The sequence below is a fragment of the Geotrypetes seraphini genome, chromosome 10 (genome assembly GCF_902459505.1).
Source record: "Geotrypetes seraphini chromosome 10, aGeoSer1.1, whole genome shotgun sequence".
Classification (NCBI taxonomy): domain Eukaryota; kingdom Metazoa; phylum Chordata; class Amphibia; order Gymnophiona; family Dermophiidae; genus Geotrypetes; species Geotrypetes seraphini.
The window spans coordinates 146,129,936-146,153,482 of record NC_047093.1 but is presented as its reverse complement, the minus strand read 5'-3'; the positions used below and the strand labels follow the sequence as shown (position 1 = coordinate 146,153,482).

Sequence of the window (23,547 nt, the reverse complement as noted above, 5' to 3'; positions counted from 1 at the left end):
ATAAAGTGTGACAGTACATGGTACGATAGGATATTAGTGAGACTCAGGACAGCAGAGGGTCGATGCCATTTCCCGTAAGGTCTGGGAAATTTGGGTTGGCGCACTTTCATAGAGAGTCAAGGGAAGATGTGGATTTTTATTGCTTTCCTGAATTCCTGAATTAGTAGATCTTCTAGTGATCTTATGTGGGTAGGTAGTTTGTTCCAGAGGAGCGGTAGGTAGTGTGAGTAAGATCTTTTCTGGGCGGTCTCAAAGGGGAAAAGGACCATTCCTAAATGTGTGAGAGGGACGTCAAGCAAGCACACATCCTTGCATAGAGACACAATACAAACTATGCGAATGCCATACACACAGATAGAAACTGGGGCAGCAGGCTCTCCTTTTTCTCCTCCATCCCCAGTACAGCTTTGCTGACTCTCACTATTCCTGTGAGTGAGGCAGATGGATGAGGGAGGATTTTCTACTAGCCAGGTTTACTGTGTTTGAATATTGGAGCCCATCTGGTCTTGTACAAGTCTCAGCAGGTGCTGGAATGGGACAGAGCTCCCCAAGCCACATGAACCGAGAGGTGGAGAGGAAAAGGAGACTGCAGGAGATGGTATCCTAAGGAAGGTCTCAAGGTGGAACCAAAACATCTGTGTATCAGATTCATGTTTAAACAAATGAATGTCGGTCGCAAAGGGTACAGGGAGGGAACTAGCACCCACCATTGCTGGCCAGCCATTCGTCTGCATTCACACCCTTGGGCAGTGCCACAAGCATTAATAAATCGGTATCCAGGATACGGGCGGAGGTGTACCGGGGATCCAAGCAGAGGCGCTCCTCATCCATCAGCCCTCTCCTCTCACGGTTCTTGTCCTTCAGCGATTTCCCTCTGCAGAGAAGAGAAGAGAGATTATCTGGGATCTTACAGAGGGCTGAGGGAGGCATGGGAGCTAGCTTTTACTAAATATTTGCAGAGATGAGTGGCATAGCTAGGGTAGGGCCAAAGGCCACCCATCCAAAATTTGTGCTCCCTTGGAGTGGCTGACAAAGATCCCAAAGCCCCAGCAGCTAAAGACCTCCTGACCAGAACTGCTGGCAACATAAACAGCCATGGTAGTTATCTGTAACCACTTCTTCCCCCCCCCCCCATGTATGCTCATTTTTGGAGACCCACAGCGGTGGCAATTTGCCCAGGTTACAATAGTTCTGGTTGGCTTGGGGCTCCCCATCAGCCCAGATATTTTTGTTTTATCTTTTTGTTTCCACCCTAGTGCCCCCCCCCTCAATCTGAGCTAAGGCCCACACACAACCATCTGGCTACGTCCTTGACAGTGAATGTCCTAGATTTCTGACCTCCCCCTTCATCCTGATGCATTTTGGGATTTGCAATGCTGGTTTTAGTGAGCAGGAACCAGGTATTACAAGTCCCACACTTCTTTGGGATCTAAGTTAAAAAAACAGGACTAGCCAACATCACCACCTCTGAATAACTTGGCAGTGCTGCTATTCCTAACACAAATGTTCCTCTCTGGACTCTGTGCTTGCTTGAGAGTAGAGATTCTCAAGCATCCACAGAGATGGCATCTATGAGGAGAGAGGCAGCAGAATAGTGTCCAGGGATCTGTGTTGTGAAAGGAACAGTGTGAGCCAGTCCTGATATTACTCCTATACGCAAGACCTTGTAGTTATTTTTCCACTAATTAAACCAGGGCTGGATGAGCCTGTGACTGACCTGGAGTGAACCAGCAACTGTACTAGAGAGAGCCAGGTGAAAGGACAGGGAGAAGGCAATTATGCCCTGGAGCGTAGGAGGAGGAGTGGGTAGAGACTAGAGAGGGAGGTGCAGTTGTTTTCTGTTGAAGATAGTGGGGACAGGGAGTTGCTCCATTGCAGAGATGGAGGAAAAGGGCTGGATACTCACTGCTTCCTGTAGCCCAACAACTTCCCTACTGCTTGGAAAACCATGATAACTCGAAGTTTCCTTCCAGGTCTCTGCACTGCCAGCAGTTATGAGACTTCACTGCACTCCGACTGTTTCTTTGAGACCTGCAGGGAACAGAGATTCATGTAGAGATCTTGTGTAGAAATAAAATGAAAAGAATCCAAGTGGACTGAAACTAATTCCTCCATTGCACTAGGGCGGTGGGAGCAGATCACCTCTATCTCAGTCTTCCAAAGAACAGGATGTCACATATGCATTTTGAAACTTGGGAGTGATTTTGTGCATGTAGAAAATAAATTAATGCACATAAGAAAATTAAAGAAAAATATATAATTTTTTTAAAAAGGCAAAGCAAATTGAACACAGGTGAATGAACATACCAGAGAGACTGCAGCACAACTGAGAGCACAGGGGTCTGACTCTGAAACAGCACAGTTACTTACCGTAACAGTTGTTATCCAGGGACAGCAGGCAGCTATTCTCACTAATGGGTGACGTGATCCAACGGAGCCCCGATGCAGACGCCTCACAAGCAGTCTTGCTTGATGAAACTCAAAGTTTTGAGTCGCCCGCACCGCGTATGCGCGAGTGCCTTCCCACCCAGCACAGGGCGCGTCAGATAGCTAGCAGAGAAGCCAACCCAGGGGAGGTGGGTGGGACGTGAGAATAGCTGCCTGCTGTCCCTGGATAACAACTGTTACGGTAAGTAACTGTGCTTTATCCCAGGACAAGCAGGCAGGTATTCTCACTAATGGGTGACCTCCAAGCTAACCAGAATGGGATGGTGGGAACGTTGGCAACTTAGGAGAACAAATTTTGCAATACTCTTTGGCCAAACTGTCCATCCCGTCTGGAGAAAGTATCCAGACAATGAGAGGTGACGGTATGAACCGAGGACCAAGTGGCAGCTTTACAAATCTCCTCAATCGGTGTCGATCTGAGGAAAGCTACAGAAGCTGCCATTGCTCTGACCTTATGGGCTGTGACTTTACTGTGAAGGGGTAATTCAGCCTGGGCATAGCAGAAAGAGATACAAGCCGCCATCCAGTTGGAGATGGTACGCTTAGAGATAGGACTTCCCAACTTGTTCGGATCAAAAGAGATGAAAAGTTGAGCAGTTCTGTGTGGTTTGGTGCGTTCCAGATAGAAAACCAAAGCACGCTTACAGTCCAGAGTATGAAGAGCTGATTCTCCAGGATGAGAATGAGGCTTTGGAAAAAACACTGGAAGAGATGAAATTCCGAGACAACTTTAGGAAGGAATTTTGTATGAGTGCGAAGAACCACCTTGTCATGATGGAACACTGTAAAAGGTGGATCCGCAACCAATGCCTGAAGCTCACTGACTCAACGAATAGAAGTGAGGCCAATGAGAAACACCACTTTCCAAGTGAGGTACTGCAGATGAGCCTTGTCAATAGGTTCAAATGGAGGTTTCATAAGCTGAGAAAGAACAATATTGAGGTCCCAAACCACTGTAGGCGGTTTGAGAGGAGGATTGACATGGAAAAGTCCTTTCATGAATCTGGAAACCACAGGATGAGCAGAGAGAGGTTTCCCTTGAAGCGGCTGATGGAAAGCAGCAATTGCACTCAGATGGACTCGTATCGATGTAGACTTGAGGCCAGAATGAGAAAGATGCAAAAGATAGTCCAAAACAGAAGATAAGGAGGAATGTTGAGGCTCCTGATGATGAGAAAAACACCAAGTAGAAAATCTAGTCCATTTTTGGTGATAGCATTGTCTAGTAGCAGGCTTCCGTGAAGCTTCCAAAACATCCCTCACAGCTTGTGAAAACTGGAGAGGAGTTACGTTGAGAGGAACCAAGCTGTCAGGTGGAGAGACTGCAGGTTGGGATGAAGCAGAGATCCCTGATGCTGTGTAAGCAGCGATGGAAACACTGGCAGAAGGAAGGGCTCCCTGCTGCTGAGTTGAAGTAGAAGGGAGTACCAAGGTTGGGGCACCGAGGAACAATCAGAATGGTGGCATGGTCGGACTTCAGCTTGACTAGAGTCTTTTGAATGAGAGGAAATGGAGGAAATGCATATAGAAAGAGATTTGTCCAGTCCAGAAGAAAAGCATCTGCCTCTAGGCGCTGAGGAGTGTAGATCCTGGAGTAGAACTGAGTCAGTTTGTAGTTGTGGGGGGCTGCAAAGAGGTCTATCTGAGGCGTTCCCCACAGAGAGAAAATGTGATGAAGGGGCGTGGAATGGAGAGTCCACTCGTGAGGTTGCAGAAGATGACTCAAGTTGTCCGCTAAGGCATTGTCCGCCCCCTGAATGTAGACAGCTTTGAGGAAGGTGTTGTGGCAAATAGCCCAATCCCAAACTTTCAGAGCTTCCTGACAGAGGGAGGCCGATCCCGTGCCTCCCTGTTTGTTGATAATACATGGTGACTTGGTTGTCCGTGCGAATGAGGACCACACGGTCGTGAAGCAGATGTTGAAAAGCATTGAGAGCATTGAAAATCGCCCTGAGTTCCAGGAGATTGATGTGGCACCGGCGGTCCGTACTGGTCCAATAACCTTGAGTGCGGAGACTATCCAGATGAGCCCCCCAAGCGTAAGTCAAAGAGTCGGTCATGAGCACCTTCTGATGGGGGGGGGGCATGTGAAACAGTAAGCCTCTGGATAGATTGGAAGAGAGCATCCACCAGCGAAGAGACTGTGCCAGAGCTGGAGTGACCTGTATGTGTCGAGTCAGAGAGTCGGAAACCTGCAACCATTGAGATACCAGGGTCCACTGAGGAATTCTGAGGTGAAGTCTGGCAAAAGGAGTCACGTGTACTGTAGAGGCCATGTGGCCCAAAAGAACCATCATGAGTCTCGCCGAGATAGACTGACGAGAGGACACTGAATGACAAAGACCGAGAAGAGCTTCCAGACGTTGTGGGAGGAGGAACGCTCTGAGTTGGATAGTATCCAGAACAGCTCCAATGAAGGGAAGAGTCTGGGAAGGTTGCAGATGGGATTTTGGAAAGTTGATCTCGAACCCCAGACTCTGCAGGAACCAGATAGTGCGCTGAGTCACCAGGATGACTCCCTGAGACGTGGAATTCTTTATGAGCCAGTCGTTCAGGTAGGGAAACACCTGAAGATCATGGTTCCTAAGCACTGCGGCCACTACAACCAGACACTTGGTGAAGACTCTGGGTGACGATGTCAGACCGAAAGGGAGCACTCGGTATTGAAGATGAAGATGTCCCACCCGAAATCTGAGGTATTGACGGGAGGCTGGATGGATGGGAATGTGAGTGTAGGCCTCCTTGAGATCCAGAGAGCATAACCAGTCATTCTGCTCGAGGGGATACAAAGATGCCAGGGTCAGCATGCAAAACTTTTCTTTGACCAGATATTTGTTGAGCACTTTGAGATCCAAAATAGGACGCAGATCGCCCGTCTTCTTCAGAACAAGGAAGTACTGGGAGTAAAAACCCTTGTTCTGTTGAGCCAAAGGAACCGGCTCGGTGAAATAGTCGTCCATCGATGGTAAAAATGATGGAGACGACCTCCGATAGGGGGAGAAACGGGGAAGGGCAGAACGACTGACGTTATGCTCTCCATGAGACAGTCAAAAGGGCTCAGGAGCTTTGGGGACAGCAGATGGCTGAGGCTTTTGTTGCTGTTTCTGCAGATACTGCCTCTTAACAGGCTGACGGATGGTAGGAGCCTGTTTAGGTGGGAAACGCCGCTGGTAGATCAAAGGCGGGCGTGAAGGACGAGGAGGAGCTGGCTTGGGCTTCGGACGGAGAATCGATTGGAAAGACTTCTCGTGGTCTGAAAGCTTTTTGGTCGCCGCCTCGATGGACTCGTTGAAGAGGTCAGCACCAGCACACAGGACATTAGCCAGCCTGTCCTGCAGATTGGGGTCCATGTCGATGGTCCGTAGCCATGCAAGCCGGCGCATGGCCACCGAGCAAGCAGTAGCCCGAGCAGACAACTCAAAGGCATCGTATGAGGACTGCATCAGCTGCAAACGGAGTTGGGACGAGGCCAGAACTTCTTGGAACTCAAAATGGGCCCGAGGATCCAAATAGGCCATGAACTTGGGAAGGACAGACAGAAAAAACTCAAAATATGTAATAAAATGGGGGTCACGTGATGGCGGGTTCCTGAGCGGACATCCGTGCACAGAGCTCCGCTCCGACTTCCCGGTTTCTCCCCCCTAATCGCCGTCCATGTCGGGTGAAACTTTAAATTTTTGATCGCCAATGCAGGCACTAGTGCAGGGGCACATTGTTGCGGTTCGGAGAGGCGCTGAAATCAATTTTGGCCGCGGGGCATGCTGCCAAAAGTTTCTCGGCCGGCGAAGCAGTGTGGGAGCCCAGCGTGCAAGATGGCCGGCACGCAAACCGACGTCCCGACGGATCGATCTGAAGATGTGCTGCAGGTGTCCATGAGGCATTTGTCACAGTTGCTAGATGACAAACTAGCTAAACTGCATGCCTCTATGGATGAACTGAAGGACACCTTGGCGGGACAAGCTGTTCAGCTGCAGCACGTGGAGCAGAGGGTGTTGGCCCAGGAGGATCGTGCTGGGGTAGCAGACGGGAGGCTAGACCTGCTGGAAACTCGAGTTGGTCAGCTCATGGAGAAAGTTGAAGATCAGGAAAATAGAGCCCGACGGAAGAATCTCCGGATCATCGGAATTCCAGAGTCTGTTAAGGACCCTGAGCTCCTCCATATTGTGGAGAAGTGGCTGCCGAAGGAGTTGGGCCTCCCGGAGCATGCGGGCCCAGTGGTGGTGGAACGTGTCCACCGGGTGGGACAGCGACGAGAGCGCTGGTAGACCGAGAGCTGTGCTGGCCCGCTTTCACAATTATGCTATCAAAGCCCGTCTGCTTGAGCTATTTAAGAAGTCCCGGCGTCTGGAATATGAAGGTGCCAAGATTTTAATCTTCCAGGATTTCTCTATTAAGGTGGCTGAACAGCGCAGAACCTTCACACCTTATTGTTCGCAGCTGGTCGCAAGGGGAATAAAATTTGCTTTCTTATACCCAGCTAAGGTGCGCCTGACCCATGAAAATCGCACCTTCACTGTGTCCCAGGCGGAGGAACTCAAGCGCTTCATCGAGAGCCTTCCCGCCCAGTAGGCCTCTTCCGACCGATCTTTACCTTCTGGGTGATCTGGACCTGATGGAGCTGTGTTGTTCCCCTTTTCATCTTTATGTTTCTATCTCGAGGGGAGAGGCCCCTTGGGGTCCCTGCTGATGTCTCCGGTCTCAACGTGTGGGACTGTTTGTGAGAGACTGTGTCTTTTGATCCTGTTTTTTGGCTGGAGGGGACCTCTCGGGGAGCACCTGCAACGGGGATCTTTACGGCAGGGCTGCCTCCCCCTCCCGGAACTTATTTTGGTTCTGAGGGGGACTATGTTGTTGTCCTTCCAGGTCTCCAGTTATATGTTTCTAGTTATATGTCCCTGCACATATCTTTGTTTTCATACAGGTTCTGGACAGTTCTGGTATTTGTTTTATGGTTACGGGGGTAGATGGGGGGAGGGGGAGCTTTGGGGAGGGGAGTGAGGGTATCTGTGTTTGCTTACTGCTGGGGTTGGTGTTATGAGAGTGTGGACGAGAGTGTGGTTATGGGTTGGGGAGGTGTTACGGAAGGGGGGATTGGATAAGGGAGATATCTGTGGGGGGTGGGGGGTGTATCTGAAGGAAAGCACAGTTACTTACCGTAACAGGTGTTATCCAGGGACAGCAGGCAGATATTCTCACATGTGGGTGACGTCATCCACGGAGCCCCGACGCGGACAGCTTTTCAAGCAAACTTGATTGAAGATTTCAAGTTTGCTAGTGCTGCACCACGCATGTGTGTGCCTTCCTGATCCACTAGAGGGCGCATACCCTCCTCATGGTCCTCAGTTCAGATAGCTAGCAAAGAAGCCAACCTCGGGGAGGCGGGCGGGTTGTGAGAATATCTGCCTGCTGTCCCTGGATAACACCTGTTACGGTAAGTAACTGTGCTTTATCCCAGGACAAGCAGGCAGCATATTCTCACATGTGGGTGACCTCCAAGCTAACCAAAAAGGGACGGAGGGAAGTTGGCAATTCAAGAAAACAGATTACGCAAAACCGACTGGCCAAACCGGCCGTCGCTCCTGGACAGAGTATCCAGGCAGTAGTGGGAGGTGAAAGTATGAACCGAAGACCAAGTGGCAGCCTTGCAAATCTCCTCGATAGGCGTCGACCTGAAGAAAGCTACAGAAGCCGCCATCGCTCGGACTTATGTCCCGTGACTCGACCATGCAGCGCGAGACCAGCCTGAGCGTAGCAAAAGGAAATACAAGCAGCCAACCAGTTGGACAAGGTGCGCTTGGGAACTGGGCGTCCTAACCGATTAGGGTCGAGGGACAAAAACAATTGAGGAACCTTCTGAGGAGACTGAGTGCGTTGAAGATAAAAAGCCAACGCCCTCTTACAGTCAAGTGTGTAAAGCGCCACCTCGCCAGGAGGCGAGTGGGGCTTCGGAAAAAAGACCAGAAGAACAATGGAATGATTGAGAGGAAAGTCCGAAACCACCTTGGACAAGAACTGGGGTTGAGTACGCAGGACCACCGTGTCATAATGAAATACAGGAAAAGACGGGTCCGCAACCAGAGCTTGCAGCTCACTGACTCTGCGAGCAGACGTGAGAGCAACCAGGAATACCACCTGCCAGGTGAAGTAATTCAAAAGAGCTTTATCAATGGAATCAAATGGAGGTAGCACCAATTGAGCCAGGACCACACAAAGATCCCAAACCACCGGAGGGGCTTTGAGCGGAGGATGTACATTGAAGAGATCCCTCATAAAGCGGGAAACCGTCGGATGAAAGGCAGCAAATGCACAGAGGTGGGCTCGACTAGATGTCGATTTGAGACCAGACCGAGACAAGTGAAACAGATAATCCAGCACTGAAGGCAAGGAGGCAGAGAGCGGATCCATGCGGTGCTCAGCACACCACGCAGCAAATCAGGACCATTTCTGGGAATAGCATTGCCGAGTGGAGATCTTTCGAGAGGCCTCGAGAACACCCCCACCGACATGAGAGAAACAGAAGGAGGGAGGCACGTTGCGAGGAACTAAGCTGATAAGTGTAGAGACTGCAGATTGGAATGCAACAGAAACCTCAACACTGAGACAGCAGAGAAGGGAACATAGGTAGAAGCAGAGGCTCCCTGACATGCTGGAGGAGCAGGGAGAACCACAGCTGCCAGGGCCACAGAGGAGCCATCAAGATCATGGTGGCGCAGACCGACAGGAGGTGTATCAAAGACCTGAGAATCAGAGTAAAGGGAGGGAACGCATAGAGGAACCTGCCCATCCAATCGAGAAGGAAAGCATCCACCTCGATGCCAACCCTGGAGAACATCCTCGAGCAATATCGAGGCAACCAGTGAGTGAGGGGCAAAGCGAAAGGAACTACCTGTGGGGTTCCCCACCGAGCAACCACATGCCGCAGAGTCTGAGAATGGAGCGACCATTCATGCAGCCGAAAAGGGCGACTCAACGTGTCCACCAGACAATGCTGCTCGCCCCAGAAATACACCGCCCAAAGAAAGAAGTAGTGGTGTAACTCCCCCTCCAATGACGAAGGGCTTCCCTGCAAAGTAACAGGGAACCTGTACACTCTGGCTTGGTCACAGAATACATCGCCACCAGGATGTCGGGACGCACCAGGACCCTGCAATCCAGCAACCAATAACGAAAATCCACCACGGCATTGTAAATGACCCAGAGCTTCAGCAGATTGATGCGGCTGCGACGGTCCGCACCCGACCAAAGACTCCGAGTCCGAAGGCCGTCGAGGTGCGCCCCTAAGCCTATGCTGAGAAGTTCATCGGCAGAACCCTCTGATGCGGGGATACGAAGAGGTGGCCCACCAATGAAACAAGCGTGTCAAGGAGGGAGGCACCACAAAAGTGCTGGGAAGCGGGATCCCGATCCTGCCATCACTGAGATGCTCGGGTCCAGCGGGGAACACGAAGATGAAACCAGGCGAACATCATGACTTGAACCGTGGAGACCCATGATCCCAAAGGATCAGACCGCTGAGACACCAGCTGACTCAGGCGCAGACAGGAGGCCTGCCGAGGCAGAGGCAGAAAAGACTGGAGGCGGACCGAGGACAGAGGGGCCATCTTCCGGGATCAGACCGCTGAGACACCAGCTGACTCAGGCGCAGACAGGAGGCCTGCCGAGGCAGAGGCAGAAAAGACTGGAGGCGGACCGAGGACAGAGGGGCCATCTTCCGGTATAAACAAATAAGGCCCTCCCCCGGAGGCCGAGACAAGAAGGAGCGCAGACAAACTGGGTCCAGGTCCGCCCCGACGGACTCCCGAGACTGGGGCGGACAGAGTCTGAACCGCTCCCAGACTAGAAACTAGTGCAGGTCACGAAGGGACAGGACCAGACGCAGATGGGAGGATGGGAATGCCCAACCGACAGAGGCGAGGCTATACTCCCAGTGCATAGATACGGAGACACTCCTCCCGAAGGGAGGGGAGGAATCCCCAGAAGGAGAGCAGCCCGGAGGCTATGCGAGAATAGTCAAAAAGACAGCCAGGAGTCGCCGAAGCCGGCGGCTGGACCATAACCCGGCGCTGCTGCAGCTATTGCGGCTGCTGCGAAGGAGGCCGAGCTAACACAAGAAAGGTATCCGGAGGGCCCCTCCGGAGAAGGAGTCCAAACCACCAAGGCAGAAAGGATTCAGCTGAAGGCGTCCCGATAGGCGAAGGACCAGTCGCGTTCTGAGAGGCGGTTAGTGGCCTCCGCAAGAGAGGCCTCAAGAAACGCAATACTCACGCAAGTAAAAGTGGCGAGATGATCCTGGAGGTTCGGATCATCTGCCACACTCTGCGCCAAGCGAGATGACGCATGGCGGGAGCAATAGAGCCGGAGCAGGGAAAGAGTCTCCTCCAGTAAACCAAACTCCGTACTACAAGATTCCGTCACGGCTGCCCGGAATGAACCGAAAACGGGGAACCTTCTCGAACAGGAGCCGGAGACGCCGAGGCACAGAGCCCCAGACGACATCGAGGCACGATGCCCCCGTCAAAAACGGGGTGCAAACCCGCAGTCGACACCGAGGCCCAAAGCCTCAGCCGATGCCGAGGCATAAAGCCCCCAGCGACGTTGCGGCACCAAGCCACAGTCGACGTCGAGGCACAAGACCACAGTCAACCAAAGGACACAAAGCCCCAAGCGACGTCAAGTCACAAAGCTCCAGTCAACGGCGAGGCACGAAGCCTCGGTCGACGACGAGGCACAGAGCTCCAGCCGACGATGAGGCCCCCAGCCTCAGTCGACGCCGAAGCACAAGCATCAGGCGACGCGGAGCACACGGTCTCAGCCGACGTCGAAGGTACAAAGCATCCGTCGACGTCGAGACACCAAGCCTCAGTCGACATCGTGACACCAAGCCCAAGTCGACGTCGAGGCAGAAAGTCGAAGCACAAAGCCTCAGACAACGTCGAGGCACAAAGCCGCATTCTACATTGAGGCACAAGGCCTCAGGCGGCGGTGAGGCACCAAGCCCCAGTCGACGTCCAGGCACAAAGCCCCAGCCGACGTCCAGGCACAAAGCCCCAGCCGGCGTCCAGGCACAAAGCCCCAGCCGGCGTCCAGGCACAAAGCCCCAGCCGGCGTCCAGCCACAAAGCCCCAGCCGGCGTCCAGGCACAAAGCCCCAGACGACGTCCAGGCACAAAGCCTCAGACGACGTCCAGGCACAAAGCCTCAGACGACGTCCAGGCACAAAGCCTCAGACGACGTCCAGGCACAAAGCCTCAGACGACGTCCAGGCACAAAACCTCAGTCGACGTCGAGGCACAAAGCCTCAGTCGACGTCGAGGCACAAAGCCTCAGTCGAGGCACAAAGCCTCAAACGACGTCGAGGCACAAAGCCCCCGTCGAGGTCGAGGCACAAAGCCCCCGTCGAGGTCGAGGCACAAAGCCCCCGTCGAGGTCAAGGCACAAAGCCCCAGTCGAGGTCGAGGCACGAAGCCCCAGTCGACGTCGAGGCACGAAGCCTCAGTCAACGTCGAGGCACGAAGCCTCAGTCGACGTCGAGGCACGAAGCCCCAGTCGACGTCGAGGCACGAAGCCTCAGTCGACGTCGAGGCACAAAGCCTCAGTCGACGTCGAGGCACAAAACCTCAGGCGACGTCAAGGCACAAAACCTCAGGCGACGTGGAGGCACGAAGCCTCAGGAGACGTGGAGGCACGAAGCCTCAGCCGACGTTGAGGCACGAAGCCTCAGTCGAGGCACGAAGCCTCAGTCGACGTCGAGGCACGAAGCCCAGTCGACGTCGAGGCATGAAGCCCCAGTCGACGTCGAGGCACGAAGCCTCAGTCGACGCCGAGGCACAAAACCTCAGGCGACGTCGAGGCACAAAACCTCAGGCGACATCGAGGCACAAAACCTCAGGCGACGTCGAGGCACGAAGCCCCAGGAGACATCGAGGCACAAAGCCTCAGTCGACGTATGAAGCCTCAGTCGATGTCGAGGCACGAAGCCCCAGTCGACGTCGAGGCACACCGAAGTCCGTCGAGGTTCAGAAGTCGGCACCATACCAATGAAGCTGGTAATAAAGGTGCAGCAGTGCGCTCCATAAAGGGCAACCTCGAGATGAGTATTCCCATGAAAGGAGGCACGCTTCGAAGGTCTCGTAGAGGCGGGCACGATTGCACTCGATGCCTGGAATGCCTGAGACTCAGCCGGTGGCGTTACCGAGGTAACGCACCTAGAAGAAAGAAAGAAAGAAGACTTACCGGGGATCGAAGCTACTCAGTCCGATTCCAATGAAGGAAAAAGGGTCCCGGCCATTCTGCTCACATGAGGTGAGCCCAGAGAGAGGCCAGGGAAGAAGAAAATACAGCTGCAGCAAAATGAGGCCTAGCAGCATGGCTGAGGAAGGGCCTGCCGATGGACCAGCAGAAACACAATCAAAAGTCATTTTTTTTTTTTTTTTGAAACAAAGAAAATACACGATCAATTAACAAACGCACAGCGACTCCCTAACAAAATAAAGAAGCCGCGGTGACAGAAAGGCACTTAGAAGAACGCAGAGAAGAGAGACAGGGCTTTCTGGCTCAGCGGAAAACTAAGAACTGAGGACCATGAGGAGGGTATGCACCCTCTAGTGGATCAGGAAGGCACACACATGCGTGGTGCAGCACTAGCAAACTTGAAATCTTCAATCAAGTTTGCTTGAAAAGCTGTCCGCGTCGGGGCTCCGTGGATGACGTCACCCACATGTGAGAATATGCTGCCTGCTTGTCCTGGGATAACAGGAAGTTTTGTTGGGGGAGGGGTGGAAGGGTGGGCTGCATCCTAGGAGCACCCGGGGGTCTCTGACCAGCAATGTTCTGATACTTCAGTGGGTGGCGTGCTGGTTTGGCTGGGAAGCCGGCAGTCTCTGGGGGAACTTACTTCTTACCAACTGCTACTGTGAGTTCTGTTAAGATTGTCAGCTTTAACATTGATGGCTTGCATTCCCTGGTGAAGCGCAGCAAATTATTTCAATACTGTAAGAAATTAAAAGTAGATGTTTTAATGCTTCAGGAGACTCACCTCAGCGTGACAGAACATGTTAAACTGAAGAGGGAGTGGGTAGGGGAAGTAGCTTTTGCTTCCTATAACTCCAGACAGCGAGGTGTTGCTCTCCTCTTTCATAAAAAACATCCTTGTACTATGCACAAGGTAATACAGGACCCTGAGGGGCGATATGTGATCTGGGCAGGAGATTTTCTGGGGAAGAAATATGTGTTTTGTTCTCTTTATGCACCTAATGTATACTCTCATAGATTTTTTTCTGTATTAGTAGCGGCTCTGACGCCTTTTTCTGAATACCAATTGGTACTAGGTGGGGACTTTAACATCACTGCAGACCCACTTGTTGATTGCAAGCCGCCTAAGTCTCGATTGAAAGGAGGCGATCACAAGGGGGTGAACTTTGTGATGCACCAACTGGGTCTGATTGATGTCTGGCGCACACTGCATCCTACTGAATCTGACTTCACTTTTCACTCTCAAGTGCATGATGTTCATAGTCGTTTGGACTACCTGTTGGTGGCTCCTTCTCTGCTGGCGGGTATTCCACGAGTGGTGATTGAAGACGGTGTTTTGTCAGATCACCACTTGGTTTGGCTGGAGCTCATTGATAGGCCGGGGCCCCAGGGGTCGACTACCAGTTGGCGTATGAATCCCACGTTATATGAAGATGATGAGTTTAAGGATTTCCTGGAACAACAATGGGATTTCTTTGTGAACGACAACCCTGCTTCTGATGTATCAGAGGTGGTGTTTTGGGAGGCGAGCAAGGCGGTCTTGCGTGGTAAAATTATAGAGTATACTACCCGCAAGCGCAGAGCCCAAGATAAGACACTGTTGGACTTAACACAACGTTTGGCCGCGCTGCGTGGGAGTTTACATGCTCCGGGTGCCACGGCAGCTCAATCTCAATATTTTGACCTACGTAGGCAAATTAATGGCAGAAAGAGCCCTTAGAGATATCAGATTGTATAAATATCGCCTCCATCGCTGGGGTAACAAAGCGGGGAAACTGCTTGCATCTTTGGTTACCTCCAGGGCTCCGAAGCACATAATTTCAAGGATTCGGGCGCCTGATGGTAAAGAGATAACTGCCCAAGCTGGGATACAGCAGAGTTTTGTTAACTACTATAGGGCTCTATATGATAAGGGGACCTGTGACACAGAACAGAGGATGACTTTCTTTCAAGACCTACAGCTTCCGTCCCTGGGACATGAGCAGCGGGAGGCGTTAAATGCCCCGGTGCGAGGGTTGGAGATTCAACAAGCTATTCGAGCCTTAAAATTGGCTAAAGCCCCTGGGCCTGACGGACTGGGTTCTGAATATTATAAGTTGTTGGGGGTACGAGTGGTGGGCCCATTTCAAGCCCTGTGTGGGGCTCTTAGTAGAGGTGAACTGCCTCCGCATAGACTCACTCACGCTAATATTGTGGTTCTACCGAAACCGGGTCGAGCGGAAGATCAGCTGGGATCCTATAGACCTATTTCTCTGCTCAATCAAGATATCAAGTTGTTTGCTGCTATTATGGCGGCTCGCCTGGGTCGGGTTTTGCCCAATTTAATTCATTCGGACCAGGCAGGTTTTGTGCCGGGCCGCTATTCATCTGCTAATGTGTTGAGGGCGCTTTCGGTACTCCAGAATCCTGGACTTGCTGGGCAACACCCAGGACAGAAGAATGCCCTTATAGTTAGTCTAGACGCGGAAAAAGCGTTCGATAAAGTGTTATGGGATTATCTTTTTTGGGTTCTTCCTCAGTTCGGCATTATGGGGAGCCTTCTGACTGGGATTCGATCATTATACGCTCATCCTACGGCCCAAATCCTGATTAACGGGGAGCTTACCTCTTCTTTTGAACTCGAGAGGGGGATGTGCCAGGGCTGTCCCCTCTCTCTGATGCTTTTTGTCTTGGCTCTAGAGCCTCTTGCGGCTAAGCTCCGTCAGAGCCCTGACTTGCGTGGTATTTGGTTGGGTTCCCAAGAATTTAAAATTAATTTGTTTGCGGATGACATACTCATCTTTCTGGGAGATGCTGAAGAGGGGGTTCCTCGTTTAATTGATCTTATATGGAGGTTTGGAGCCTTTTCTGGGTTGCGAATTAACTTTGATAAGTCAGAGGCTCTGGCGGTCCGCCCCCCGTGTGCTTTGTGGCAGGATCCTTCTTTTCCGTTGCAATGGTCTAAGGGTACGCTCAAATATCTGGGAATATATCTGCATGCGGATCCGGGGGTGGTATATCGGAAGAATGTACTTGATAAATTAGATGCAGTCCGAGCTCTATGTAAGAGATGGATGGAGTTTCCCCTCTCGCCCCTGGGACGCGTTGCCCTTATTAAAATGGTCCTCTTGCCGAAACTCCTGTATCCACTACAAATGGTGCCCCTATGGATCAAACAGAAAGATGTGCAGGCTTATAGGGGGGGTCGTTTCGTCCTTTATATGGCGCTCCCGCCGGGTGAAAATTGGCTATAACAAACTGATTAGGGGGCGTGAGCACGGTGGTGTGAACTTGCCCGATTTGCGTCTTTACAATGTGGCTGCTTTGTTGAGATGGGTGCATGAATTATATACAGGAGTTGCCAGGTTTGCCCCGGTTGGATTCTGGTACATTTTGTCAACTCCGGTGTCAGTTTTTAACCTCCTGTGGCATGGGGCGGGACCCTGCCCTTCTATGCTTCGACCCTTACGAATGGCCTGGTGCTGGTGGCGGTCTTCCTTTGGGGGCGCGGTGGGTCCTTCGCCTTTTACGGAATTGGTGGGTAACCCTAAGTTTCCTGCTGGTTCGTTGCATGCATTTTTTGCCTCAGTTCGGACGTCTGGGTGTCGTTTTGTGGGGCAGGTGGTTGAAGTGGGGTCAGGATCGGTTCCCTCTTTTCTGGCATGTCGGGACCGCTGGGGTTGGACCGCAGGGTCTATGTTTGCATACCTGCAGATGCATAGTTATTGTTTGGCGCTCTGTTCGCCGGAGGGCAGCTTGCCCACTTTCACTTCCTTGGATCACCAGTTTTTGTCCGCCCCATCTGACCTTAACACGCTCTCGGAGTGGTATAAAGTGGGGAGGGAAAGACGGTCTGATAGGTTTCTTGATGCTATGGCATCGGATTGGACTTCAGCATTGGGAGAGCAGGTCACTGCTGACGAATTAGTTCGGTGTTTTCAGGAATGTGCCTCTGCCTCCCCTACTGTGAGTTTGAGGGAAGTACATCTGCAGATACTGCACCAATCTTATTTAACGAGATGTAAAGGACGAACGATGGGGTTATGGCCTGATGACTGCTGCCCCAAATGTCCGGCTCGTCGAGACACCTTGGTACATCACTTTTTGGAATGTTCACATGTAGGGCCCCTGTGGATTTCTGTGCTTCGGGAGCTGGAAAACGTTATAGGATTATCTATAGACTGGTCTTACAAGACGTTGCTGTTGGGTGTCACAGGTCCCCTGGTGGAAGCGGGTGTTAGCGATCCTGGAAGGCGCTTTCTTTTAGTGGCCTTACAACGCGGCCAACATTGCAACAGTGGCGGGCTCATATGTCTCTGATGGCTGGGTGGGAGCGGCAGCATCGCCGGGGGGCAGCTTGCTGGAAATCTGGAACCTATTTGGATTATTGGAGTTCCTTTTAGGGCTGGGTGGAGATCACGGGTGCACAGGGTGGGGGGGAGGGGTTAGAGGGGAGGGTTTCATTTCAAAATTGGATCTGCATGGGAGTTGATATGTTGTGGATGTATCCATGTTTGTTTATCCTTTGCCTGCACCTTTGATTATTGTACATGATGTCCTTATTGTATGGTTATATTCTGTATATTCTCGTATGCATTGATCCTTTAATAAACATACTTTCAAAAAAAAAATATGTAATAAAATGAAAATTGTAGTTGAGAACTCTGTATTGCATCATAGAGTTCTGGTAAATTCGCCTGCCAAACCTGTCCATCGTTTTGCCCTTCCTGTCAGGTGGAACAGTGGCATATACCTGGGAGGGGTGAGACCGCTTCAATGAGGACTCTACCAAAAGGGATTGATGGGCTAGTTGGGCACCATCAAATCCCTTATGATGAACCGTGCGGTATCTGGCATCCAATTTGCCCGGAACAGCGGGGATTGAATAGGGAGTCTCCAGACAGCGGACAAAGATCTGATCCAGCAGCTTATGAAGAGGAAGCTTGAGGGATTCAGCAGGAGGTTGAGGGAGATGCATTGTCTCGAGATACTCCTTTGAGAATTTGGACCCAGTGTCCAGCTGAATGTCCAAATCAGCTGCCATCTGACGGAGAAAAGAAGAAAAAGACAGCTGGTCAGCCAAAGCAGGGCCTCGAGAAGGACTCGAGGACGTCGAGGCCTCCTGATCCAATGAGGACGGGAATCGGGCTGGAGAAAAAGACCCCACCGTGTCCTCGAGCTCCGGCATCGGAGGAGGCGAAGTAGACGGTGGAGAAAACTGAAGAAAAGGTTGCTTCTGATGAGGCGAGGCATGCCTGGAGGAGTGCTTCGAAGAATGCCTCGATCGATGATGCGAGCTGTGCTTCGAAGCAGGCCTCGACAAACGAGGCGAATGGGTCTTTGCTGAGGCCCCCAGAGAGTGGGATGGGGCTGGAAGCGGTGGATCGAAGCAGAGGTGGTTGACTGGAGGAACCATGAGGCACTCGCAAAGACTCGAGTCCTTGCATCGAGTGAATCGGTTCCAATGGAGGCATGGGCAAAGACTCTGCTCCTTGCGATCCATGCATCGATGCCAGACCAGACACTCGCAGAGACTCTGCTCCCTGTTGAGAGTGTGTGTATGGCTGAGGCACTGGAGGCAGCTCGACCTCGCGGGAGGCCTTCGTGTGCCCAGGCTGGATTTGAGAGAGAAGCTTCGGCCCCATCGTGGTAAAGAGCTGAATGAATTGCTTCTCAAGTAAGGTCTGGAACGAAGCCGGCAAAGATGGATCTGTGTCACCAACGGGACCACCTGCACGGGCTTCGTGCTCCCTCGAGGCAGTGCGAGAGTGCTTGGATTTAGAAGCCTTGGGCACTTTAAGCACCACCGGGGGAATGGGCTGCTGCGCCATCTGACCTGAAGAGACAGAGGAAGGCACCGCAGACTGCGTCGAAGACAGAGCCGGAACAAATGAGGCCGGTTTGATGAGGCTCGGAGCAGAAGATGTGGAAGCCTGGGGAGCCTCGGGAGAGGCCGATGGTGAAGGGCCCTCGAAGACTCCATGCTGAACAGCGACTCCCACAAGATGCAACGACTCCCACAAGATGCTTGAAAGCACGGGCTATAAGTGCAAGGCCGGCACAATTTCGGAAGGTGTTGAGACCCAAGACACCGAAGACAGCGTCGATGAGGGTCTGTCAGTGAAATCACGCGCTGGCACTTGGAACACTTTTTAAAACCGGTAGCAGGCCGGGACATAGGTCGGAAAAGCTCCGCCGCAAGATTGAAGCCGCGGGGCTGCGGCCACATGGCCTGCCCGGTCGAATGGATGGAAGAAATTAAAAAAAAAAAAAAACAACCAACAATAAAAGTACGACGAAAATCAGTGATTAAGAGAAAAAGAACCCAAAACTGCGAACTTCAGAAGGCACAAGTGAAAATACTTCACGCAGAGAGTCGAAGACGGACTTCTCGGCTCTGCGGAAAAGTAAGAACTGAGGAGACACGCCCTGTGCTGGGTGGGAAGGCACTCGCGCATGCGCGGTGCGGGCAATTCGAAACTTCGAGTTTCATCAAGCATGACTGCTTGTGAGGCGTCCGCATCGGGGCTCCGTTGGATCACGTCACGCATTAGTGAAAATACCTGCCTGCTTGTCCTGGGATAAAGTAGGGGTCTGAAAATGCCAGAGACAAAGGTACAATGTAAGAGCATAGGAGGCAGGAATTGGCTAAGACTACAACAATGACGAAAGTAAGGGGATGAAAATACCAGAGTGTGTTGCACAATATAAAGAGCATGGTGTACTGAAAAAGTAGGCCCCCTATTACGTGTAGCATGTAATGACTGTGCTGTGTTACAGGTTGTGTGTAATATGTATTAATTGTATTTTATGAATTGCATTTAGCTCATAGGTGATCGTGTTCTGTTACAGGTTGCATGTAGTATGTACATGTTCATGCTCTTATTAGTTGTTTACTTTGTGATAGCGACTGATGCGGCCTCCTCTTTGCAGCTATTTTCACGGTCTAGCCCTCTCTTGTGTTTGTCTAAGAAGCTGTTGTGACTCCCTCCCAGAACACAAGGAAGTCACGAAGGCAGTTGAGTGTTGTAAATCCCTCCCTCCTCCCCCCCACACATACACCATTTCCTGCTCCTACAGACCTGGAATTGGAGTACATTATTCAGCATCCCCTTCCCCGCCTAGTGGGGAGGAATCTTAAAATGTACTTATGACCTCCCCCCCCAATCTTACAACAAACTAAAAACCTAAATGTCTAAAAGCAGGCACGCACACACTTCCCCTCACTACAGGACAGGTATAACACAGGCAGCAGCAGCAGCACCCCCCCCCCCCCTTATCTACCACAGAATAAGTACAGCGCGCGCACACTGCCTCCACCTCAGGCAGCAACTATGAGTTTCCTCAAACATATACAGCCGCCCAACCCCCAAAACAGGTACAATACAAGCAAAGCAGGGTGGATGTTCTCAAATACACACAAAAAAAATCCCATACTGCCCTCCACCACAGTATGTCAGTAGTTATAACCCAGGCTATGGCAGTGCAAGGTTCATAGAAACATTGCCCCACCACAGGACAAATAAAGACTAACAGTTTCCCTTTGTGTGGACTGAAGTTTTATCCTGGACTCTAGATGCTCTGTCCTCCATCCCCTAGTACTGTCCCTCTCTGAGCCTCAGATAGGACGCAGGATAAGTGACCCCCACCACCACCAGTCCCTAGAAGCTGCTTACCTTGGCCACTCTGTGGTACAGTCACAGGATCTTCTCTCTTCACTGTCCAGAGAACCTGAGGTTTGTGTTGCTAGAGTCAGACTCAGACAAAAGGTTCATGCAAGGATCTGCTAGTCCAGCCTCCCACAGCCACACCCCTCCTCCTGATCCACCCTCTGAACCTGCCCTTAGCAACCAAGGAAGCTTAGGGCTCCCTTCCCAAACAGGAAGGACCCCCTGCTCCCTGGGTCACCCTCAGCATGTGCAGTATGGCACATGGGGCTTCAGAGACTGGCTCACTGCCCAGCACCTTCCTCAAGACCTGGATACACAGGTTTGCACAGTTGTACAAGTACTAGGCGGAGGCTCCTGTCTCCATGCATTTATGCCACCTATTTCCTAGAATTAGAGAGAAACAGCCTTACATAGACACCCAGAAAAAGCCTTCATGATGTACTTACACTTGCCCTACAACATAAAACATCCTACAATTTTCTGGCCAGGAACAGAGCGAGAGAGAAAGAAATACAATGTGTGTCTGTCACACGGACACACCCCAGGGGTTGATATGGGAATACACCAGTAAGAATGTCTGATGTGATACATGTCTCCTCCAAGGACACAGTGGGGGTGATGTGGTACACATCTGTGCCAGTAATATGCTGGAGGTGATGTGACACACGTTTGTCTTAGGAATACACTAATGATTGGGGGGGGGGGTATTATGTGATGTGGTACAAGTCTGTTCCAGACACTCTAGGAATGACATGACAACTCTCTGAACCCTCCCTCCTCAAAATGTGTGTGTGTCTTGGGAACACATATGGTACATGTCTGTCCCAGGGACATGCTGACATGTTTTTGTCTTGGAGGGGGGTGTAATTTATGTGATATGATACATGTCTTTTCCAGGGATATGCTAGTGGCAGTGACACGTATCTAATCTATCTTGGGAACACGCTGGGGTGTGTTTCTGTGTGTGTGTGTCTCTGCTCTGGTTGTGCTCCTGTTTACTCAGCTGGCACTTACAATCAATCTCTGCGGCATAAACTGGTTCCAGCTAGTCCTACTCCCTATTTGCAAAGCCCAAAGGTACAGGTCCCTGCCGACCGAAGCCAAGCTTATCACAGTGTCTCACTTCCGGCTCATCACACAATTGTTTCCCACGTATTCACCTTTATAGGACCCCCCAGGGACCCCTGAAGAAGACTTTTTGTCGAAACACGGACCGTGTTGGGTCCTGTATCCCTAGCGGACTAGGTCCTTTAAGGCTTTTATGTGGATGATTTATTTTTATGTGGATGAAATTATTTTATGTGGATGATTTCAGTGTACCTTTGGAACTTTGACACTTTCAAATAAAGTCCATTTAGGTACATTGTCACTCCACAGAGTTTTTTTGGTTTTCTCTGTATTTGTAGGACACACACATATTTGTTCTTCGTGTGTCTGCTCATTCTTTACTTACAAGTCTTGTACATAAGTGTTATCTTCTTTGCATACACTCTTGTTTTACATGTCAGAGTTTGTATATTTAGCACATTCATGGCTGGCTTCACTATTAAGCAAACTAGTGGAGATGTCTGCGGCAGCAACAAAGTTTAATATTGAAATGTTGTCATACTTTTTTATAGGATTGTTTCTCCATGTTGATTTTAATGATCCTAATCACAGGGAACCTGAAGGGGGGGGTCCTAGAAATCTGAAAATGAATGGCAATGCACAGCCAAAATTTTCCCTTGGGAGCTAGTACTGCTGTTTATAGTTTATAAGAACATAAGAAACGCCTTCACCGGATCAGACCAAGGTCCATCTAGTCCGGCGATCCGCACACGCGAAGGCCCATTTAGGTGCTCCTTGTTGGAGACCCGGATTTCCCGTATCCCTTAATATGATTTGCAAGAAGGTGTGCATCCAACTTGCGTTTGAAACCCAGAACAGTAGTCTCTGCCACCACATCCTCCGGGAGAGCATTCCAAGCGCCCACCACTCGTTGTGTGAAACAGAACTTCCTGACATTTGTCCTGAACCTGCTGCCATTCAGTTTCAGGCTATGACCTCTTGTCCGTGTCACCTCTGAAAATGTCAGTAATGCTGCTTCCTGGTCAATTTGGTCAAATCCTTTTAATATTTTAAAAGTCTCAATCAGATCCCCACACAGTCTTCTCTTTTCGAGGGTGAACAGTCCCAGTTTTCTGAGGCGTTCCTTGTAGCTTAAATCTTTCCTTTTGGCTAAGTCTTAATAATAATAATATAATTTATAGCTAAAGAGACATATGATCAAGAAACTGTTTTATTTTACTTTTGTGATTATGATAAACATACTGAGGGCCTCAAAATAGTACCTGGCGGGCCGCACGTTTGAGACCACTGCCCTAATACATCCTGCCACTCCCTCCCAAATTCCCAACAAATCCCATCTCATGGCCTGAGAATTCAGGCTGCAGTGTGCAGGAATGTGAAGGCCACTTCTTACATCATATAAGAGATGGAAAACAACACTTCTTACAACTGTGACAACGCCCCTCAGGACACCTCATGTAACAAATGTTTGTGTTCAATTCCAGGGCTGCAGGGAGGCTCCAGCTTCAGAGCAGCCCACAGGAATGTGGCTGCCTTACCTGTCCTGGCATGCAGCTGGGCCCTTCCCTTGCATATTTCAGCCATGGCACCTGCTTAGTCACCAGAGCAGCCTGTACTCAAGCTGACTGGGAACACAGAACAAGATGTGCACTGGCCACCTTGGGAACACCAGTCACACTCCAGTCAGAGACCAAGGAGTACTCCAGTGTGCTGGTACACCAGTGACAGAACAGAGTGAGGAAAAAACTATTCAAAGCCTAAGGGTTAGTGCAGTGGCTGAGAACAGGGTTCAATTCCTGCTCCTTGTGACCCTAGGCAGGTTACTTAACCCTTTATTGCCCCATGTATGAGACTTAGATTGTGAACCCACTAGTGACAGAAGAAAGGGCGTCTGACCCACTGGTCTGACCCAACAGCGGCAATTCTTATGTTCTTAAAGTATCTGCATGCAATATATATAAACCAATTTAGTTACTCCCACTAGTGCTGCCCAATTCAGGAAAAAAAAATTTCAATTTGATTCGATTCAGCCTATTGAATCGATTTTTCGATTCGATTTTCCTGCCCAATTGGGTGTTTTTTTAAGCTTTGCAGTTATGGCACATTAATTGCTTACTCATTATTTTTTTTTC

The 23,547-nt window shown here is 50.8% G+C and overlaps 1 protein-coding gene across 1 annotated transcript in view; it reads right to left on the bottom strand.

Annotated features, from left to right (window-relative positions):
- Positions 1 to 20,517, bottom strand: part of LOC117367466 (MOB kinase activator 2-like) — a 33,679-nt gene extending 13,162 nt beyond the window's left edge. The window contains exons 1-3 of the mRNA XM_033960017.1: positions 20,354 to 20,517; positions 1,907 to 2,031; positions 708 to 874 (exon numbers count right to left, since the gene is read on the bottom strand). Of these exons, the coding sequence (XP_033815908.1) occupies positions 708 to 874; positions 1,907 to 1,950 (211 nt within the window). The 5' untranslated portion in view covers positions 1,951 to 2,031; positions 20,354 to 20,517. The remainder of the gene's footprint in view (positions 1 to 707; positions 875 to 1,906; positions 2,032 to 20,353) is intronic.
- Between the last annotated feature and the right edge of the window lie 3,030 nt (positions 20,518 to 23,547).